Source organism: Falco cherrug, chromosome 5 (assembly GCF_023634085.1).
Source record: "Falco cherrug isolate bFalChe1 chromosome 5, bFalChe1.pri, whole genome shotgun sequence".
Classification (NCBI taxonomy): domain Eukaryota; kingdom Metazoa; phylum Chordata; class Aves; order Falconiformes; family Falconidae; genus Falco; species Falco cherrug.
The window spans coordinates 66,661,459-66,683,372 of NC_073701.1; the positions used below are offsets into that span (position 1 = coordinate 66,661,459).

The following is a 21,914-nucleotide window of genomic DNA, read 5'->3' on the forward strand; positions in this document are numbered from 1 at the left end:
GTCATTTGTTGAGGCAGGTTGGTTCACTAACTTAAATTGGAAAAATAAAGTTAGGTCAGGTAAATTCAGTCAAGTCTAACTTTAGGGAATTTCTGAAAAAGTTAGTGGGTGTAACTGAGAGCCAACTGGATCTGTGATCTGTTTTTACCTGTGCAACTAAGAAATGTAAGCAATCCCAAACACAAATGTCTACATGATCGAGCCAGGGTCAAGACCTTCAAAACACCATGTCCATGATCCACGTTGATGATATACGTCCATGATACGCAGCTGGACTCCAGCCATACTATCTTACCCCCACTGCAGACAGCATGTTGGCAGATATTACTGAAGACACACCATAATATTCTCATCATGGCAAATCTCTTTGGCTATAGAAGTCATTAACGTACCTTCTGTCAGTCCTTTTCTGCTTTTTTTTTTGGCAATGCATTTATCTTACCTTCTATCAGCTTCCCCGTCTGCTCTGCATTGCCCCCAGGCAAGATCTTGGCAATGTAAGCTCCAATTTCCCCACTGCTTCCTGGAATTTCTTTCCCACCTACAACTCGGATTCCCAGTCCATTGCCTGTGATCAAAAGAAAGAGAAAACTTTAATCAGAGATAAGGCAATGAATAATTCACTGGAAAGAGCAGAACAAGTCATCAGAGGGTACTGTAGGAATGCACCAATAACTTCCAGCTATGGTTGGAAGATGAAGGTTAACTGCAGTCACATCCACTGCTTTCCCAAAGACTTTAATTTGGGTAGAAGCACCTCAGTGAAGGAAAAGATCTTGAGTAACTACTGCATGACAGACATAGCAGAAAGAATTGATTTATTAATTTGCTTCGAAGCCAATCCTACCTTCTTCCAACAGCCTTACTGTACTGAAAGGGACTATTTGCATGGCAAACCTATTTCAAGAAACCCATCATTTGCAGTATTATTCAAATTGCATTAAATGGCTAGAAATCCACATGAAGTGTGGATTCAAAGGATAGCTTTATCATATGCCTAAAACATGCATGCAACATAGCTGAAAATTTATAGTAACGGAGCTTTTTGATTCACATAAATATGGAGCCAGAGATCATTCAGCTCCAGCAGCAAAGCATGTACATTTACATGAACATATATTTAGCAGATGCTATTATTTTCCTTAATTATTTGCTTTTAATTGACATCTTTTACATCAAAGAATGCACAAATTATCGAAATGAAAAAAACCTTACAATTGGTCTGTGCAAAGCATCAGTAAATCTAACATATTTCCCTCCTTTTTTAAAAAACTACAAAGAAAAAACCATTTTGATCACTCAGATGATTTTGGCTGGAGAGAAGCAGATCACTATTCTCCTTTATGTACAGAACAATGAGAGCGAAAACAAGAGCTTAAAAAATAGTCTTATAAAGCTAATATTATGTATTTGCAAACTTGTCAAGCTATCTTGCTTTTGTTAAAAAAAAAACCAACACCAACACTTCCCATACAAGAAAAACAAATGTATTCTTTGAAGAAAATTTCCTATGAGATGATTCATACTTTCACCTGGGAATGTAAAGGCTGATTTTCCCACCTCTATTGTAATGGCTAAATAATTAATTTTCAAGTTATTAATTTAATAAGACCAACTTGCTGAGTGATTAGACTATTCAGCTATAGGGAGCTCACCACACAATCCCTTTGTAAAGCTTTATCTTTTTAGATTAAAGTTTTACCTCATGATGCTATTGGTGTTTGATAAGTCAGCCCTGCGTTTGTTTTAGAAGCAAGATAGCCACATCGAGTTTCTGGCCAAAAAAGTTTCCATTATTTTTTTCTATCCCAGTTCAGCTAAATCTAAGTCCTTTGTGCCTCAGCTTTCCTCAGAATTGCATATTAGATGTTTTCCAGACAAGCATTTTCTTTTCTTTTGGAAGATGTTTGGTGTTCAGATGCGTGCGGATACATACACCTGTATCTTCAGATGCATACATATATATAAATATATTGTACAGTGCAATATAAAGGCAAGGAAGGCCACCTTGGTAGACTCATGACTTAAGGGGTTTAGCAGGGATTAACATGGAAACAGCTCATCCCACCACTGGAGGCCTAGACCAAAGGACCAAAATGCTGTATCCCCCTAAGACAGATGATGGGTACAGACCAGACTGGGGAGATGGCATACTTCCATGAGATCTACTTTTTGTGATGCAATGTAACACAGTTTGGGTGGGGATCAGTGATGGGATGACCACTGGTGATGTGCTATCAGCATACAGAACTCTTAGTGAACGGTCTCAGCATGGGCTGATGGCCAAGGATGAGTTTCAGGGTGTTGTAGGGATACGCCACGATCCGGTTGAGGGCTACTGTATGATAAATGGTGTGACAGACCTTGAGTTTTCACAAGGGATGATCAGGATTCTTTGCAGACCAGATCTTGTACTGTTTGTTCACCACAGTATGTAACAGAAGAAACCGATTTTGGTATGGCACTACTGGGAGTGCAGGCAGGAGTTTTATACACATATGTTGAACTGGATTATAGTTATATACAAGTTTGAGATAAAGTTCAGACCTGTCATATAAACCCATTTCAGTGCCTGTATTTTATTATTATTATTTTAACTTGTGTGCTGATATTGCTGATATTTAGTCTTGATACATTCAAAACAGGTAAGAGTTTTAGGGAATATGCAAACTCAACTTTATGACAACATGAACAATACATCTGTAAGTTACAACTGTAAAAGATTTGATATGGCAAGAATGTCCTCTCGAGTTTACTTTGGTTTTTTTGTCCAGTGCAAACTGGCCAGTAAAAAACCCACTATGAAACATGTGCAGGCACGTCTAAGTATCTTCAGTAGTTGTGAATCTTCAGCTTATAGCATGAAATTTGCTATTGAGTTCCCTGAATTTTTTGCTAAAAATTGTAGCCAGTTTGCCCCCTCTCTCTGTGTTTGTCTTCTTTTTTGTAATTAGGAGACCTGAGAACATCTTTAAAAAAGTCAGCTTCTTGTAAGACTTTACACCTGGGAACGTAAAGTAATGCAAATGTAATGCAAAAGAATGGAAGACTTTTTAAGCCTTTCTTTGGACATAACAGGTGAACAGTTGTCTCTCTTTTAACAGCCAATTAAGAATTGGGAAAGTATAAATATTTCAGCTAGAGAAGTGCCCTCTAAACAACACGTAAAGGGACCCACATAATAAACATAAAACAATACCATCTAAATACTCAAGCTAATTACAGGCATGGGGAATATAATTAAATTTCTGCTACAAGATATATCCATCAGGGTAGTTAATATCCCTTTAATTATAAACTTGGTATGGATGATAATTGATTAACTAAACATGTTGCTGCTTGGCTTGTTTCGAACACAAATTGTTTGATATACAGAAAGGATGCTGTGTTTTAAACAACAGCTATATTGTCACTCTGGGGCTGTGCTATGGGTAATTCTAAGATTATTTTTATTGAGGAGAATAATTTTTCAGTGTAATTGGAACAAACTGCATAGTTATTTGAAATTATTTCCTTATTTTCATGAAATCTTGTAATTTAGTACTGGTAAATAATGACTTGATAGAGAAAGCAAACTCCCCATTCTAAGGATAGGTCTAAATGTCCTTTACAATCGTTGAAAAATACAGTCTTTTAAAAAAAACAACACCTTGTTGCATAAAGCAAATGCATACACCTATGAAAGCATGTAAACAGTCCATTAGGACTCAAATTCATATGGGCTGCTCTACACATTTATCAAAGGACTTCTGATCAAACACTATGGAAAGACTCATTAACATGTTACAGATCTGAGGCTCGCAACTGGGAATTACTAAATTCAGTAAATCCAGTAAACAACTATTCTTATACAATGCAACAAATGAACACAGCAACTAATTCTTAACTCACACGATCGACACACGGGCTTTTGAAGACATCAGTAGGACTGGATGCTTTCCATCACGTAGGGGAGTAATTCCAAAGGGCTGGAGTTTTTGCATGATACGCTACACTAGTGTCTCTACCTCTGACAGCTTAATTGTAACAGAATGGCAGAGAGGTGGCTTGCCATATAAATGAGCGCACAAGACACTTGATCTCAGAGGCCATTCAATGGACAACCACGCTAGATAACTTTGACAATCATGGCCTAGATTGGTTCCAATTTTGAAAATCTACAGTGTCCAGCCATATTACTGCTAATAAACCCAATTATTTCCTACACCTATATAGACGGATTTTTATTCCTAGACACTTTGAAGAAGCTTGTGATTTTATATTTGCAGGTCTTCGAGTCAAACGCATGACTGACATTATGTACTAAGTAGGAGCATGCTTGCTAAGGGACAGCCGCAGGGAGGGGTCTACCTGTGTGTGTTCGTACATGGTTTTGCTGAACAATTCAGAGGGTATTTAATTTAATTTCACCTGCTTGTACTAAATTAGAAAACAGTACCCCATTATTACTATGTCGCAAAAATGTTACTAGAAGAAAAAAGTTAGCTTAAGTTACCAAACATACCATTCCTGGCAGTCAGAATGAATGAGCTACTTTCTGCCCAGTGAACTTTAAGTGCTCCATTCTGGCTGACAAAGAAATATTGCTTGCATGCTGCTCTGTTTTCTCATGTGAACATGGGATTTCAAATTTGCTTATACTATATCTATTGAAAATAATGAGTTTACTGTCACAGCACTCTCCAACTATCAAGCTGCAACAAGGTCTTTTACCATCTCATACCATCATACTCTTTATACCAGTCCCTCTGCTGCCTTCTCCTCACTCAGGGCACATGTTCTCTCTTCTCTCTGCTTCTTCCTTGGCTGCCCAACCACTTAACTTAACCAGCCACAGCTGCACCTTATCTACATCAGCCAGCCTCCCCACCCCTGAAGCCAGCCCACAGCTGTATATTATCAATGTTAATTAAGCCAGATTCATCCCTGTACAATTCCCCCTTTTTTCTTTATTTCATACCTCATGTTTTTACCAACCATCACAAACTTTTTACAAATAAACTTTAAATACAGTTTTGACAACTTGTCCCCGAATTCCTTCTTCATTTTTATCTTGGCCTTTTCAGTTTCTACAGGTTGATCACCTTTCTTATCTGCTTTCTTAGCATCTGGGATTTTGCTTTCTTCAGAGGGGGGTTCTGATGAACTTACAGTGCCTTGTCCTTTCACCTCTTGGGTCACACTGGACAGTAACCTGAGTGAGATTTCAGCAGCAGCAGATCTAGAACACAGCACTAACACATCATTCTGTGTCCTGAAAAAACTTCTTAACATCCTTGTGGTTGCCCATTTCTTCTACAAGTGGGGACACCTTCAAGAAGCACATAAACGTGGGAAAGAATGCCACCAGGCTGAGCAGCAGCAGCAATGGCAGGAGCCACCTGCAGCACCACACTGCTCCCACACCCCAACACAGCCTTCACGGCTTCTGGCCAGACCCACTCTGGACCCACCGCCACTGCAGGCTGCTGCCACATCTGGCCACATACTCTGCCGCTATCACCCATTACCCTGTTTCTTAACTCCACAGCAATTAAGCTTCCTTCTCTTTGATCCCAACAGCTCACCTTTACTGGTGTCTGATCCAGATTCCCAGGCTCTTCCCACCTATCTCAACACAATCTGGATCGCAGGCTGTCCCCACTACATTGGGCACCACCATCACTATTCAAAACTTCAAACATGCCCCAGCACAGCCATCACTGCTATTGCTGCTCATTACACTCAGTCTCATAATCTGAAGGGCCTCAATTGTTGCAGCACAAACAAACCAGTAGGCTGCAACAAGGCTCTACCATTGGCCAGATTCTACTGTCTGCACTGTATCTCCTGCCCCCAGAGGTCAGACCACACTGCTCCCCCTCCATCCAACCCCCTCTCCCACACTCCTCAGGGCTATTTAACCACTTGGCAGGAACAAGCTGCAGCTGCACATCGCCCATGTCAATCAACCCACTGCCTCTGAGGCAAGGCCAAAGCTGCACGTTATCAGTGTTAATCAACCCACTGTCTTCATTCCTCTACAGTTTACTACTTCTGTTTGCAATGACATTGCCCAATTTATCACCTCAAATGCAGACAGTTTATAAATTATCATCAACCATATGCTTTCTCAGATCTCTTTTCCCTTTGTTTTTGGATATTTTTTTTTAAATTTTTGAGTCTTAATTCCCATCTCTCAGACTATTTTGGTATAACCAGACATTAATCTTTCAATTTTAGATTTTCAGATGTCTCTCACAGCATCCTTCTGGCCAAGTGTGGGATGGGTGGGTTCACAGTGCGCTGGGTGAGAGGCAGAGCTCAAAGTGAGTGAGGCTACATCTGGCTGGTGACTGGTCACCAGTGGTGTTCCTCAGGGTTCAATTCTAGGACCAGTTCTGTTCAAGAGTTAACAAACTGGATGCAGGAGTTGAAGGCACCATTAGCAAGTTTGCTGATGGTACCAAAATGGGAGCTGCTGTTTAACTCCCTTGAGGGGCAAGAGGCCTTGTAGAGGGATCTAGATAGAATGGAACATTGGGCAATGATTAATGGGATTCAATGGAACTAGTCCAAATGCTGGATCCTGTACCTAGGACAGAGTAATGCTGGGCACAAGTATAAACTGGGAGATGAGTGGGTGGAGAGCAGCCCTGTAGAACAGGATCTGGAGGTGCTGGCCAACAGCAGGTTCAATCGGAGCCAGCAGCATGCCCAGCAGCCAAAGGGCAACCTGCATCCTGGGGTGCAGCAAACAGCATCACCAGCCAGTCAACAGGGGTGACTATCCCACTGCTTTCAGCATTTGTGCAGCCTCACCTTGAGCACTGTGTGCAGTTCCAGGCCCCATCATTTAGGAAGGATGTGAAGGTCCTTGAATGCATCCAGAGGAAGGCAACAAAGCTGGTGGAAGGGCTGGAAGGAATGTCCTATGAGGAGCAGCTGAAGACATTGGGTTTGTCAAGTTTGGAGAAAAGGAAGCCGAGAGGTGACCCCATTGCTCTCCACAGCTTCCTGAGGAGGTGAAGCCAGAGAGGGAGGTGCTGAGCTTTTCTCCCCAGGATCCAGTGATAGGATGCGTGAGAAAGGTTCAAAGCCACACCAGCTTTGGAGGTTCAGACTGGACGTTGGGAAGCATTTCTTTACTGAGAGGGTGGTCAAACACTGGAATAGGCTTCCTAGAGAGGTGGTCGATGTCCCAGTCAGTATTTAAGAGGCATCTGAACAGCACCCTTAATAATGTGCTTTCACTTTTGGTCAGCCCTGAACTGCTCTCATCAGGGAGTTGGACTAGATGACTGTTGTAGGTCCCTTCCAACTGAAATATTCTATTCTATTCTGTTCTATTCTATTCAATTCTATTCTAATGTAGATTTCAAGTGACTAATAAATGAAGAGCTACTTTTGAGAGAAATCCATACTTGGGAGAAAAATATTAATAAAATTGAATGGTTAATAGCTCTTTTTTTTGCTTTTGGGCAATTATTCTACTTTGTGACTTTCAAAAGGACATTTCACTTGTCTTTTCATATCCTTCCAGACATCACGAACTGCTTCAGTGATACATATTCACTATATATATAAAAAAATATATATATTTTAAAAAATAATGTATATTTGAGTAGTGACCAACAACTTGACAAAAATTCTGTCACTGGTGACCCAGCAAGCATCAGTGCAAAAGTATTTTAAAAATTCATCATTCCTTTTTCCTTAATTCCACCATTACATACTTTGTGTCCAATTACACTTACTTATTTTGAACTTGTGCAGCTCAGTGTATCTTAGACCACTATGAAATTGTATCCCCTTGTGTATTTTCTTGTGTTCCAGTAGCAACACAGCAGCAAGACTGTAATTTATTTTACTGGAATAGGCTGACCATAACCTGAGCTCTGCAATTACAATTTGGTCTTTTTTGTCCATTATGGAGATAATGAAGATCAGATTGCTGCCAATCTGTTTCTGTTGCTTTGGTCACAGGGAAGCTCACAAAATCTTATCTTTCTACTACTTTGTGGAGTAGCTCCACTACAGCCTTTAGAGTAAAAACAGCCTAGATTTCCTGGAACTAGTTTAGCATCTATGCAATGATTAGACTTGTCTTTCCAAAAAAACTGTCAATAACCCCTCACATAAGGTACAGGTTAAAAAAAAAAAAAAAAAAAAAGAAGAAAAGAGCAGAGACAAACAGTAATTCCAGGTACACCAGGCTTTTGCCGGTGTTGGTGGTCTTGCCTTTAAAAAAGAGGTGAAAATTAAGTTTCCAGGGATTTTTCTCTTATAAAAGCAAATAGTATTCCAGCACCAAATGCACGGACTAATATTGTTGAATTATTAGATAAGTCCCATACAGTAGCAACACTTCAGCGTGGGCAGAATGCAGGCATGTGACCCAGAAGCTCTGTGCAAACATTGTTCATGTGCTAATTCAAACAAATATTTCCTCTGGGCTAATTTTTCAAAGTATGAAACAATTTGTCTATCTGATTAGATGAGCAAAGAAAGGAAGGAAGCAATTAGAATGTACAACGAATTTTCAATAATCACACATGAGTTTGTGCAAATTGGCATAGGAAAGTGTAAGTAACAAGCATCAGCAATTTGACTCTTGTCACAGAAACAGAGTTAGATGAATTTTTAATAGACTTAGGTGACTGAATTTTTAAGATAGATATGAAAAAAAACCACTACTGATTTGGATTTCTAAGAGCATAAGAGCATACCCTTCAAGTTGGCATTTGAAAATCATGATTTATTTCTGTGAAAACACCTTTGGATATTATGTGCTTTGAAGCTGAAACTATACAGAAGTAAAATGGGGAAAACTGAAATGGGCTTAAACTGCAAAATGCAGATGAGAACTACATCACATATCTTGGAGTAGTTTGAAATGGAAGGTATGTTGAAACCACATAGATAATAAGTGTTGTGTTTCAGATCCATGAGCCCATGCACAGACATACCACTGAGGGAGGAAAAAACTGCAAGTCCAAAAACAGTTTTCATCACTTTCTAACATCGCTTTCAAAAACCAATTTCAAAACCAGAAGGTTGACTCATAGCCAGCAAGCACAAGGGTGACCTTTTCTGGGCAAGGTCCAATGGTAGCAACTGGATAAATGCATGAGGATAAAGAATGAAAATGAGACATTAGGCATGGAAGATTTTGCAATGTGCCAAAATACTACGCTACAGCAATAAGAACTTATCAATCACACCAGATAATGCAAAGTCTTTGGACTCGATTTGGCTGTGAACAGAGAGAAAACACCTTTCTCCTGTGCTCATTTACTGACGTTATCTCCCCATTTCTCCTCCAGCCTTATCTAGACCAGACATATGCCAGGGTGCTGGTAGGCCCTTATCTGCCGGAACAATTTTACACCACCTTCCATTGTCTGTATGAAACAGCAATGTCAGCCACAGCAAAAAACCACCACAAATTCTCTTTGGAAAGTTCAGACTTAAAAGTTCCATGCAAGCTATTTACTTCAGTATCATAATACTGTGAAGTTTGGAGAACAGATGGAAAGGAAGCATGACAAAGCAAACAAAACAAAGTTAGATCAGGTACTTGGAAATCAGAAGGAAAAGTAATGTGTATAATGAAATCCAGGCTAGATTTTTATTTACATTATTATTCTTCTGCAATTCTCTGGAATACATAACATGATGATCCATATCAGAGCTTGGTTGCCTAGACAGTTCTAACATTTTCAAGCTTGTGCTCAGGAGAATTGTTTTGGTGCTTTCTAATGAAATTAGCTTAAATGAAGTTGTTTCCTAGAAACATGATTAAGCCTACTCAGTTACTGCATTTCTTGGTCATTGGCAATTAAAGCATAAAATATACATGAAGCCAAATCCTGAGCTGATGAAATTCAGATATATTCCAGTTGTTTTAATAGCACAGCATTTCTTTATATCAGCTGCAAATCTGCTTCATGCTGATTTGCACACTGGTTATCATCCTGAAGGATCATTAAGTGGTTTATGAATTAGCATCTTGGAGCACTTGTCATATCTACTTGAAAACAAGACACGGGTCTCTTCTTCTTGGATGATCTGTCACATCAGAATCAATGGTGTCAGCTATGGTAGACTGTAGCTTTAAATCTATAAAAATCCTGTAGGCACTGAGATTCGTGGTGTTTACTGATAGACAACAGTGGCTCAATAAATGTCACTGACTGACAACTAAACTCCATTGTTTAAGAAGTTAGTTTTGAATGTATATCAGCTTTGGTATTTGAGAAACAGCAACAGATTTAATGTAAATGTAATTGTATACAATATTCTACAATATGTAAGATGTAAGGTGTATATGCTAGTCATAATATAATGCTTAAACAAAAGTCTTTAGGAAAAGAGTAGCTCCCTATTAAATGCAAAGCAGCAGTCACTGCTTCACAAAGTGGCTGGACCACAGACTCTTGGAAGCTGTGAGAATATTGCACCATGTTTACCCTGGCCTTAAATTCTCAAATACCTCCTGTCAAGGCCACAACAAAGGGCTAAACAAATTTTATGCCTGACCTAGTAAGACTGTTCTTATCTTTAATAAATTTGGGAAAATTTTGCTATCTTCAATGAACAGTGATCATTATTACACCTGCTAAAAATTTTGTCCAGGGTGTTGCAGACTTGTCTAACACACAGTCAAGCTAAGAAGGAAGGAAGGAATGCATTCCTTTCCTTTATTTAGCATTACTTCTCCAGTAACCATGGTGCTGATATTTGGGGAGCACAAAGGCTATATCTATCATAAATTACTTTTATGAAGCTGGAAGACTGGAGGAAAGGGTTTAGAGGAAATAGAAACACCGCTCCATCCTATTACCTACTGGCCAGCAGTTCATGCTATCTATGCAGAGTGCTGATAGTATCCTAAGGTAAGATATGCCAATGGTGACACTTTTCTTAAATGCACACAGAAATGCAGACTTAGTGAGTTTACTCACTGTAAACTTATACTCCGGAGCACCTCAAGACTTTAGCAAAATCCAGAAAGACCATTCAGTCTTGGTCTTGTTGTCAGGACTGCATCAGTCAAAACATGATCTGGACCCTTCCCTATCTGTTCTGAATCTTCCCTCCCTTTGTCGCAATGTTCTTGCCCACACAACTTTATTTAGTGAGTATCTGATCACGTACACTCCCTTTCCCATCCTAAAATGAAGGACTTTTAAGCAAGTCACAACATATGTTAGATTTACACATCTTAATAGTTATAGGTAAGTGCAGTGGGGAAGAAGTTTTTCTTTACAACTAGTATTAACCTATCCTGTTTTAACTGATGCCCATTGCCTCAGCATCCTGCTGTGAAGAGCCTTGCTCCCTCTTGATAAGCTCCTCGTCGGTATGGGATGGCTGCTGTTATGTCCCCCCAGAAACTGTCTCCTCTTCAGGCTGAACAAGCCCTGTCCCCCAATTTCTGCTCTCAGGGCAGGTGCTGCAGCCCCCAGCCACCCCCCTGGCCCTCTGCTGTGCTGCCTCCCATTTGTCCATGTCTTTCCTGTGTTGGAGGTGGGCTGGGGGCAACACCAAACACAGTATCTGGACACAGCCTGACACATATTGAGTAGAAGGGGATGGTCACTCCCCTTGATCTACTGGCATGGTGCTGGTAACATGGCCTGGGATGTTTTTGGCCACCTTTACTGCCAAGGCACATGATGGTGGTTTACAGAGACCTCCCCCAAGGGCCTCTTCTGCCGACCTGCTCCCCAGCCAGTCTCTCCCCAGCTTCCATCAGTGCACAGGGCTCTTTGTCTCCAGGTACAAGATTTGTACTTAATCCTGTTCAACTTCATAATGGTTCTGTTGGCCCATTCCTCCAGCCTGTCCTGGTCGCTCTGAATGGTAGCCCTGCCTTCAAGTGTATTCCCCCAATTTGATGTCATCTGAGTGTACTCCATCATCTCCTCCGTGTCACTGATAAAGTTATTAAATGGTCCCATGACAGGGTCTTCTGTGGTATTTGTTACCTGCCTCTAGGAAAAGCACAGCCCATTAACCACTGTCCTCAAAACCCAATCATCTGACCAATTCTTTACTCATCTAGTTGCCCAGACATCAGACCTTTACATCCCAATTCCAGGCTAAAATTTAATGTAAGAAAATAGTCGAAGTCTAAAGTCCCTTTCCATTTACTGCAATACCCTAATTTCAGTCCAGTTTCACAAAACTTTACAGATTCTTATGAGGATTAATCCACCATAAAAATAAACTTTTGTCTGTTCAGCCAATGTGTCAGTCGATCATTCATGGCTTCACTGTAAAAAAATCAATCCCTGCGGTATTTTTAGTGCTACAGTAGTTGTTTTTAGCTCAAGCATTTTATTAATGTTCTTCTCAACGAAAGAGAATAGTTGAATAGATTTTATTCATGTTTCCTACATAATGTCAGGCAGCCCTGCCATCAGAGAAAAACATAAAAGATGCTTTGCTGGAATATCACAGCTTAGTTGGTATGTTATGAATCTGGCATATTAGCGATGTCTTAGCAACTATTATTAGCAAATGATAGTTCAGTCCTAGGTAAACGGAATGAGCTTTGTTAGCAAGATGTTATCTTAACATCTTGGACCAAAACTCCAAATAATTTGGTTTTATTTAGCTGTTTTGGAAGAGGATCTCCAGCTTTTGAGGCTATCTATATTTTGTTATGAAAACACCAAGTAAAGGCCTGAGGATCTAGCATGTAAATTCTCTCTATTACAATTCTGTGTGCTGATCTTGTGTTACAGACTTGGCATAATGCCCTGCTATTATAGAGTCATTCAAACTGCAGACAAGTGCTCATGTAATTAATCAACTTTTTAAACTCCTCAATAATTTTCTTAGAGCAGAGCAAATCTGTCTGGTGTTTGTGCAAACGTGTGTTGGTGATGGTTAAATAGAAGCTACTCCACTCTACCGCTTCCTTTGGGACAGGAGACACCACAGGGAGTGCACACATTATGGGGAACATTTTGAGGAATCTGTAGAGTGATGATACTGCCTGTGGTTAACAGCCACCCAGCAAAGCCTCTGTATACTAAATAATTTCTCTTGAGGGAAAACCAAAGGAATATCTCACCCAGATGACTCTCCTGCACCAAGGAATCAACTGATACAGTCCTGCATGAGTATCTGCCATGAATGGGGAAGAATCTGTGGAACAGTAAGTTGTAAAATGCCATTCGTCCAAAACAAGCAATACTTCCAATCATGTATTGTCTTTGTAATATACTCTGAATTCTCCTTCTTTTCTCAAAGACAAACACAGTATCTAGTTTTGGTGTACAATTCCTTAAAAACATTATAATATTCATATAAATTACACAAAATAAGTGAAGGAATTGTAGTTCCCCTGTTGTTAAACTTCAAATTAACTTTTGACTCATTGCTTGGAAAAGATCCTAAGCTGGCAATGGCAGAGACAGAAGCTTATGGTTTATTCTCAGAAGGGGTATCACAGAGCAGCTGTTCAGACTGTCTCCAGGAAGGATGGCGTGGCCATTTGACAGTTTGTTTCTTACAACCATTCAGTCTGCAGATACAGGCTAGCTTTGTGTTCGGAAATAGGAACTGTTCGCTAAAGCACGTTGAGACCTTCAATGAACCGCACATGCTCTGTCCCTGATGACGTCAGTTGCTGCTGAATGAGGTCAGTAACTCTTTGCCATCACTTCTTATCTAAGTGGGGTTTAAACTCACGTCTTTAAGTAATGAAGTACCTTACTTCTCTTGTACTGAGCTGAGGTTGGTAATGAAAAAATAATAGAAAAATAATACTTAAAGAAAAGGAACATAGAAAAGTACATTTTCCACATTTTAAAGAGGGGGAGTTGACGAAAGGATTTTTAGTTGTTTTTCTAAAAAAAAAAAAAAAAAAGACAAGGCATAAACCTTGTAAGACTTGGAATGTCACATCTTGTTTGTGATATACTCATTTGATGTCTCACACAAAATGAGTATTTTTTATAATAACTCAACTGACTACTGCAAAAGAAAAACACCATATGAATTAAGTGCATAGTAATTTACTAGTCAGCTTGCTTTGTTGATATTAACCCTTCAAAATGCAGCGTTTTTTATATGACAGGGATAAAGGTAATTTATTTACCTGCATACCTCATTCCTTTAAACACTGCAGTCTTCACTTCTATATCAAGAGAATGATATATTAATTTTTTCTATCCATTAGAAGAAGCTGTCAAATGAGGGAAATTTTCTGTCTTTCCTGAGAAAATAGTATATTCTCAAGCCAATGACTACTGCTGTCCAACACATCAACAAGCAGCCACATATAAGCATTTTTTACAGAAAACAAAAAGAAAATTTCTGATAAACACGCAAATTAGCACTTCGATAAGTCTTACATTTTTGCCTCCTGAAATTGTATCTCCTTTAGATAAATACGTATTCTAATGACTATGGGGCACATGATACCTTCTTCTTGCATGGGGTGTTTTTTACAAAAAACAAAATTTTTTTTATAAAATTCATGTAATTTTGGGGTACCTATCCTCAGACAGCTTTGGCTTTATCAGCGTTGACTAACGTCAGCTTCACTCCCTTCCCTGTTGAATAGATTTCTTCAGGAATGAGAAAAATTTCTGGCAAACTTTAGGTTATTTAAAAAAAAAAAAAATTCTGACAACCCCCCTCCCTCAACTTCTCTTTACTGAAGCAAACCAGCAAACAAACATGCAGGCACTGAGTGCGTATTACCTGTAAACAATATTAAAGTTTTTAAAAAAATCAGAAACACAGATAATGAAGAAGAAAGGTTTCACTTGACAAATGCTGCACCTGTTAGCTCAGTGCAATGATGCTATGAGACAATCAGAACCTCAGAGTTCTACCAACTCACAAGGAACATTTTCTTTGCGTCAGTGACCTGCAGAATCAGAAGGTCTTAATGTTAATCATCCTGCATTCAGATTGTACACCTAGTGCACTTCAAAGACCTGTACAAATCTGTGAATAGTTAAATAATGTCCTCTACAAGTCTTTTGACTGTTCTGTAACTTCTTTGTATATAAGCCATATCTGTTCATCTCATCTAATTTTAGATCTCTACAAGACATTCTCTGCATTATTAACTTTTTCTGGTGTCCTTTATCAGTTGTCTCATCAATATTATGCAGCCCTGAATGTTTTGTCTTCTACTCCTTCATGAGAAAGTGCTGGTCTGCATCCCTTATCTCCAACACAGAAAATTCTGCTTTGTCTTCTGTGAATCTCATTCTCACATGCCAGCTTTTCTCTTGGCTTTCCATGGAAACCTGGGAGGCCGACTGAGCTCTAACATTCAGCGTGGCAGCGATATGTTTCTGCAGCCCCTTCTGCTTGAAAACTATGAAAGGAAACTGGACCTTTATAACCAGTAGATACATTTCACTCTCAACTACCTCCACTCATCTTATTAGACATCCTTCAACAGATGTTCACACACTGAAAAGTGAATAAACAACAGAGCAGCCAAAAAGGGTTCAGGGAAAGTATTTTAAGTACACACACCAGTGCTTTTCAAATTCAATTAGAGACAAGGCACATCAACATGGAATATATGGTCTGTATCTCAACAAAATGTTTTTAACAAATCCAAAATATTGCTTGTGATCATATATATATAAAAGACAAATGATATTAAGTTCTTTCTAAGATTGCTTTTAAGACACAGAAAGACATCTTTCCTTCCATTTATTTCCATCCCTGTCCTTACTTACTGCTATATGACTTCAGTGGAAAATCTCTGACATTGCCTGGTTGTAACGGCTATGTCCCTTTCTGTTTATGGGGTTTTACCTTCTGTACCACATCTCTGATAAGGAAAGAATGTTTAAGGCAATGATGGCCATTAATTAGGGATTAAATCCTTCGACAGTGACAAGTTAAAGGAGGGTACTGGGGTTTTGTGCAAAGTATTATCTTAGTTCTTCACAACATTAAACCAAAGAAACAGGACGAGTTATCCTCTAAGAAAAGAGTATGAGGAGAAGAGATGGGTTACACTTCTCACCCTCTGTTTTTCACTACTATATCATATTCAAGACACAGACTGTGACTATATTTAATGTGGTTTTTAATTGATTAGTAGTCACATACTCACCATACTTCAGTATTTTGGTGCAAGAACTGAATTTGCTGAACTTGCAGGTGAAAGAACCCTAAATACATACGGTTATTTATTTACAGGCTATCTATAGCAGTAAGGCCTTGCTATAGGAAAATTCTTTGAATCCTCTTCCTCTCTTTTAGGATAAGTACCCCATGAGCTGGCATGCTGCAGAAGCGTAGTTTTATGTAAGGAATCAATGATCCTTATGGACAGTATGAGGCATCTCTGATGTGTACATAGCATCACAGCTACCCCGTCATCCTCTTAGTGTTTCACTGACATCACTGCTGAAGTGAAGATTAGGGACACAGCCTTCTCCCACAGTCTAATTCTCTTCTTTACTGTAAAGTTCACAGCTTTTTCTTAATGCTTCCCTGCCTTTTTATTTTCATGAGAACTGAAGAGGATGTTGCGCAATATGGGCAGCCTGGGTTCTCAAAGGTATGTTCTGCTGCCTGGAAACACAGAATATCCTACCTTTTGAAAGGGAAGAATTCCTTGTGAAGTAAAGTAAGTGAAGTAAAGCAGCAAAAATTACCTTTGAGTGAACTCATTGCACCTATAGACCTACTGAGATGTGTCTACCTTGTTGGGTTATCACCCAGCTTTCTGATCAGGAATGACACAGTGTTAAGTTTTTATCTTTACAACGTTTCCAAAGGTATTGCCAATGCTTTCATTACCTTCAATAGCCATGTCCTCTCTTGACTTTTTCAACTATAACTATGACATGTTAAAGAACAGAAGAGAAAATTCTGGCAGTATAAAACAGTGCTTATGCTGCTATGCTAAAAGATCCAAAAGGAGCAACGGATTCTCAGTGAAAACAAACAGTGAGTTTCTGGAGCGTTAAACACTGCTACATTATCATTCACTAATCACTGCCAACATTGCTTTGCAACTCAGCATAACCATGATGCCAATTCTTTTTCTTTAAATTGCAAATTATTAATTGATCTTTGCAGAGAAAATCCTTGACAATTCCTTCATATCTATCATCATTGCCTGAGGAGGGGGATATTGCACACCTTGAAAGCAAAAGATGTGACTTCTAGTTGATGGCATATGCTGATAAACAAGAACCCTCAAGAGAGAGTCCAGCGAGCAAGTATACATTTATTTTTCATTCAGAGCTACTATTCTCTTTCCATCGCAATTTTGGCTGGTTCCTTGCTCCTTAAAAACCTCATTCACATGCTAAAATTTGCAGAAAATATTTTTGTGTTTAAAATTATGCTAGATTATCTAAGAGGCATCAAAAGCATCTGTACCTCTGAGCTAGTTTCTATTAATCAAGAAAGTAAATAAACAGAATGCATCTGCACATAGTACGTAGTGATGTAGCCTGAATTTTAAGTAATTTGGCACTGCTATTATTAATATTAATGATTTGACAATTTCTGGATCCATAAACAGGAAGTAACCTCCAGTATGGTAGGTATGTGATGAGATCTATGGAATTCAAATTATAACAATGATACTAGGATGAAATTCAAGCTTGCCCTATAGTTACAGGTGTTGTATAGCCAGGTCCCTGGGCTGACCCAGCACCCTGAGTCATTCATGCCAAGGCTGGCCCAGGAACTCTCCAGTGAGATGAGGTGATGGGCTGAACCAATGGCCAGCTTCCCAACAAAGCAGCTATCAACAGTTAGAGGAGTTCTCCAAGTGGGAATTGTGGACAGATCGGGCGATTTCCCCATGTAGCTCCTGCTGGATATGCACCAGTTAAGATACCCCATTTGTATACTTAAGATGCGTTCATTAATTCCCTGAGAGGAGAACCTGTCAGTCTCAAGCAACTCCCCAGGCAACTCCTGCTGTTGAACTGACAAAACTGCACATAGATCATTTAAAGCATCAGCAGAAACTGTTCTTGCATGTGCAGAAATGATCGCATAGGACAGGCTTTTGTGCATAGCGAAGACAGAGGATGTACACACTGTACATCCTGTAAGATAATCAGAGACAACAGATGATGCATATGCTGTTGTGGCCACCCAGGACCACAGGCCAGCTGGCTTGTAAGAATACAGCAATGCAAGGGTTCAGGTAGTCTTGTCCAATACAGCCAAAGATGCTGCTGAAAGAGTGCTTGCCCTGAAGATGCTGCAGAAAGGACGGTTGCCCTGAAGATGCTACTGAAAGGATGATTACCCTGAAGATGCTACTGAAAGGATGGTTGCCCTGAAGATTGTACTGAAAGGATGGTTGCCAGAGAGACGGCCATCAGCACGTGGACAGTGACTGGCTGTCCTCTTGGAGAGATCTGACACCCCATGTGAGCTTTATTGAGGGTGGTTGGTTTTTTTAACATACGGTCTTCCTCTGCCTGTGCAACATTTTGGTACTTTGGGTAAGAAAGAGAGGATGAAGGAGAAAGGGAGAGCAGAAGAATGTGAGTAAGGAAAGAAACAATGAAAAAAAGAAAAAGAAAGAAACCAGCTGGCCAACACACCAACAAATCATGGCATCTAGATGAATATCCAACAAACTTGTAGCAAGGTAGCTGTGGTGGAGTAAGAGTGTATGTTGTTTAATGTACCAATAGGTTAAGCAAATTTTGCTGTATAATAGATTTCTAAGTCTGCCTCTGGTTAACAGCAATTGTCTGGTTAATGAACAAAGATACTGGCTATTAGTTTGCAGAGAATAATCAGAATTGATTTTTTTAAAAAATAAATAAAACCCATGTGTGCGGCTCTGAGAAATGTCATCTGGAAAGGTGAAGGCTAAGCAGAAAGCACTGCATATTTAAAGAGAGTTTCCGTGCACTTTAATTCTTCAGACACTGAGAGAGGGGGAGGAAGGGACGTATGAAGTCAAGGAGTCACAGTACTTCAAAGACGTACAAGGTGCAAAAAATACAACTTCTTCTGGCTCAGATCTTCCCTGTTGGCATCCTATTCCACTTTTGGCTCTTTTCTGTACAAAGCATTTAAGCCTTTTCACACCTGTAGGGAAATCTATAAGTACATCATATAGAAGTATGTCTGTGCAGGTCTCCAAAGGTGTATCTGGACTAAAAGCCAAAAGTATGACTGCAGCTTGTAGACACATAGCCAAGCTTGCTTAATCCAATTAAAATGTAGGTACAATACATCACAGCTATAGCAGCCAGCAGTCCTAGGGTGGGCTATGAAACCTTAGCAGGATCCTGAGTAAATATTTGATCCTGTGTGATCTCATGTTGTGCAGGGTGTTAGTCAATGGGAAGTCAATACCTACACCTTGGTTTCCCAGTCACCATTTACAAGGCATTTACACCGATGCACAGTACATTGCTGTGGCTGTCAGCACGAGAGCTGGCGGAGAGTCTGGAGTAGACAATTCACATTGCGTGAGAATAAGCAATTTTACAGAGGAGAGCAGGCCGTCAGAGGCATTAAATAACGAGCTATGCACAGTTGTGTGGTTGTAGTTCCACTTGTTCTTGAGTGAGCCAGCAGCTTGGTACACAACGTCACATCACCCTGCAGGGCACCCATCCCCACTAGGATGTCAAGGAGCTCCTTAGGGACTGAGGGCCCTGGGCAGCAGGGGCTGACACATCAGCCGACCAGGTGGCTCCTTTCAGACTCTGCTGTGTGTGTCTGGGGGTCTTTCCGTATCCTGAAATCATCACCGGGTGTTGTTACACTGGCTAGCAAGAAAATACATCATAACGTGTACAGAGCATTCATTTAACAGCCTAATTATGAGGGAGATACTGGGGATGGAAGTGATCAAGATTTTACTGCCAGAAACCCTGTGAAAACAATATTTAGCAATTCAGTTAAGTTCACGCCACTTTATACTTAATGCTTGAGGGAACACCAGAGCTGGAAGTCAGTAAATACTTCTGCTAGAAAAAGAGGTTGACACATGCTATTAGAATTTTTTAAGCAAGTTAAAACAGAGTCTGATGGTTTCATGACAAAACCGCTTCGAGCATGTACCTCTGAAAAAAGACAAGGAGCGTATTAAAAAGGACTTTGAGTTCCTTATCAGTATGAGATGTGAGAAAGAGGGCAATTCCAAAAGCTTGGACAGACAGACCTTACCTGTGCTAGCTCTAGTAACTGGCAGCCTTTTACAATTTGATACATGAAAACATCACACTGCGCTCCCGCTCACAGTCCGGGAGGTGAGCGACTGTAACCTTTGCCACTTTCATCGCCTTTGCAAGCAGAGTCAAACTTACATGAACATTTGTGTTAGCACCAGGGAAAGCAGAATAAATCTGAAGTCCTGTGATAAATGCCTCCATGTGAAGAGATCACCGAAAAATGGGATCCGATTGTTCTGCTAACCCCCTTGTAAGTTCCAGTACAGAAAGAATAAAATTCTCGGTTCTGTACATGCTGAACACCTACCCAAGCCTGTTTTATAGAAACTTCTCATACAGAGAATATAGTTACATAAAAAGCAACAGCAAACCAGACTGCTCATATGTATAATACAACAGATTTCCTCTCTGTTTTTAATGTCTGGATGGCTTATATATCTCAAACAGATCTTGTGACCTTTTTTCTGCACTGCTGCTTTCTGTTACAATCAACTAGCAAGATTTAAAATGACCACTGAATTCCCTGCTGCCTATGACAGAGAAACTATTTTTAATACTGCAAATCTTTTGCATGATTCACGCTAATCAAATTAATTAACATGTCTCGTAGAGGGCTGTGGTTTTTTTACCTGAAACTGTGTGATCCTTCGGGTCTCTCAGTAGTTTGAGCCTTGCGTGAGGGAAAATGTACTGCAGGGGCTTCCCATTTATCTGAGGAACACAAATATGCAAGTCATAAAAAGATAAAACAGCATCAATTCTATCACTAATTTTAGACAGCTGAAACAGAAACAAGCAAACCAACTGATTTCACCCAGGGAAATATCACGGCTTCACAATTCAAATGATCCTCCAAGTTTCAAGACACTTGTCAGACTGGAAAATCCTTCTGCAGGGGAATGAATATTTGCTTCCATAAAGCCAGATTAATTTTGGATACAGCTTTAGATCTGATTTCTATTTCCTAATGACTAGAAGGTGGTCACTGTCCTCTGCAGCTTCTCTCAACATTAATCATTTGTCTAAGCAATGTTCAAGAGAAGAATGAAATTCAGTATAATTCCTGTAATTATTATAAAATCCTGTTCATACAGACCTAAACAAAATGGTAGTGGAACACGCAAACAGGCACGAGTTACTACTCTAGTTTCAGCAGACCCACACATCCCAACGTCTCTCTTGCCATCACATTGCAAGTCTTTTGAAAGACCCAACCTAAAACTTGTAGGACTACGTTCTGAATGACAATGCGCAACATTTGCTTGGGCTAATACTGGGAAGTGAACAAGCTGAAAGCAACACCTCCCCACCACACACACTAAAGAGCAAGGTTTCCAGCTGGGATGATCCCACCTGCCCCATGACACAGGCACAGGAGGGGCCACACAGCAGGGACTAACCTATCTGCCGGGGATGGTCACCCTGTGTCCCCACCAAAACGCCTTTGCAGAATGCACGTTTGCTGCAACGCTCACACACCTCACAGATATCACGCACCCTCTTCGCCTGCACTTTTGGTCTTCCAGAGGCAAAGCAGAATCCACCACATCTCTGCCCATGCCATGCTGGTGCCAAGCCAGAGCGCTGCACCCAGACCAAGAGAAGTGAGTGCCTGTGGCTGCTCAAGGCTGGGCATCAAGACAGGATGGGACCCGGGGGAGGCAGGATGAAGGAGCCAGTGGGACAGTATTAACCAGCATGGTAATGCAGCAGCCTGAGTGGATCAGCAGCCTGCTGTCAAGGGTTTATTACAATTACTTATATGTCAGT

At 40.1% G+C, this 21,914-nt stretch overlaps 1 protein-coding gene across 4 annotated transcripts in view; it reads right to left on the minus strand.

Moving 5' to 3' along the window:
- The window catches only part of PCLO (piccolo presynaptic cytomatrix protein), a 402,891-nt gene that overhangs the window by 131,103 nt on the left and 249,874 nt on the right, over positions 1 to 21,914 (minus strand). For all 4 annotated transcript variants that reach the window (XM_055712580.1, XM_055712583.1, XM_055712581.1 and 1 more), the window contains exons 9-10: positions 20,774 to 20,855; positions 443 to 568 (exon numbers count right to left, since the gene is read on the minus strand). In XM_055712580.1, the coding sequence (XP_055568555.1) occupies positions 443 to 568; positions 20,774 to 20,855 (208 nt within the window). The remainder of the gene's footprint in view (positions 1 to 442; positions 569 to 20,773; positions 20,856 to 21,914) is intronic.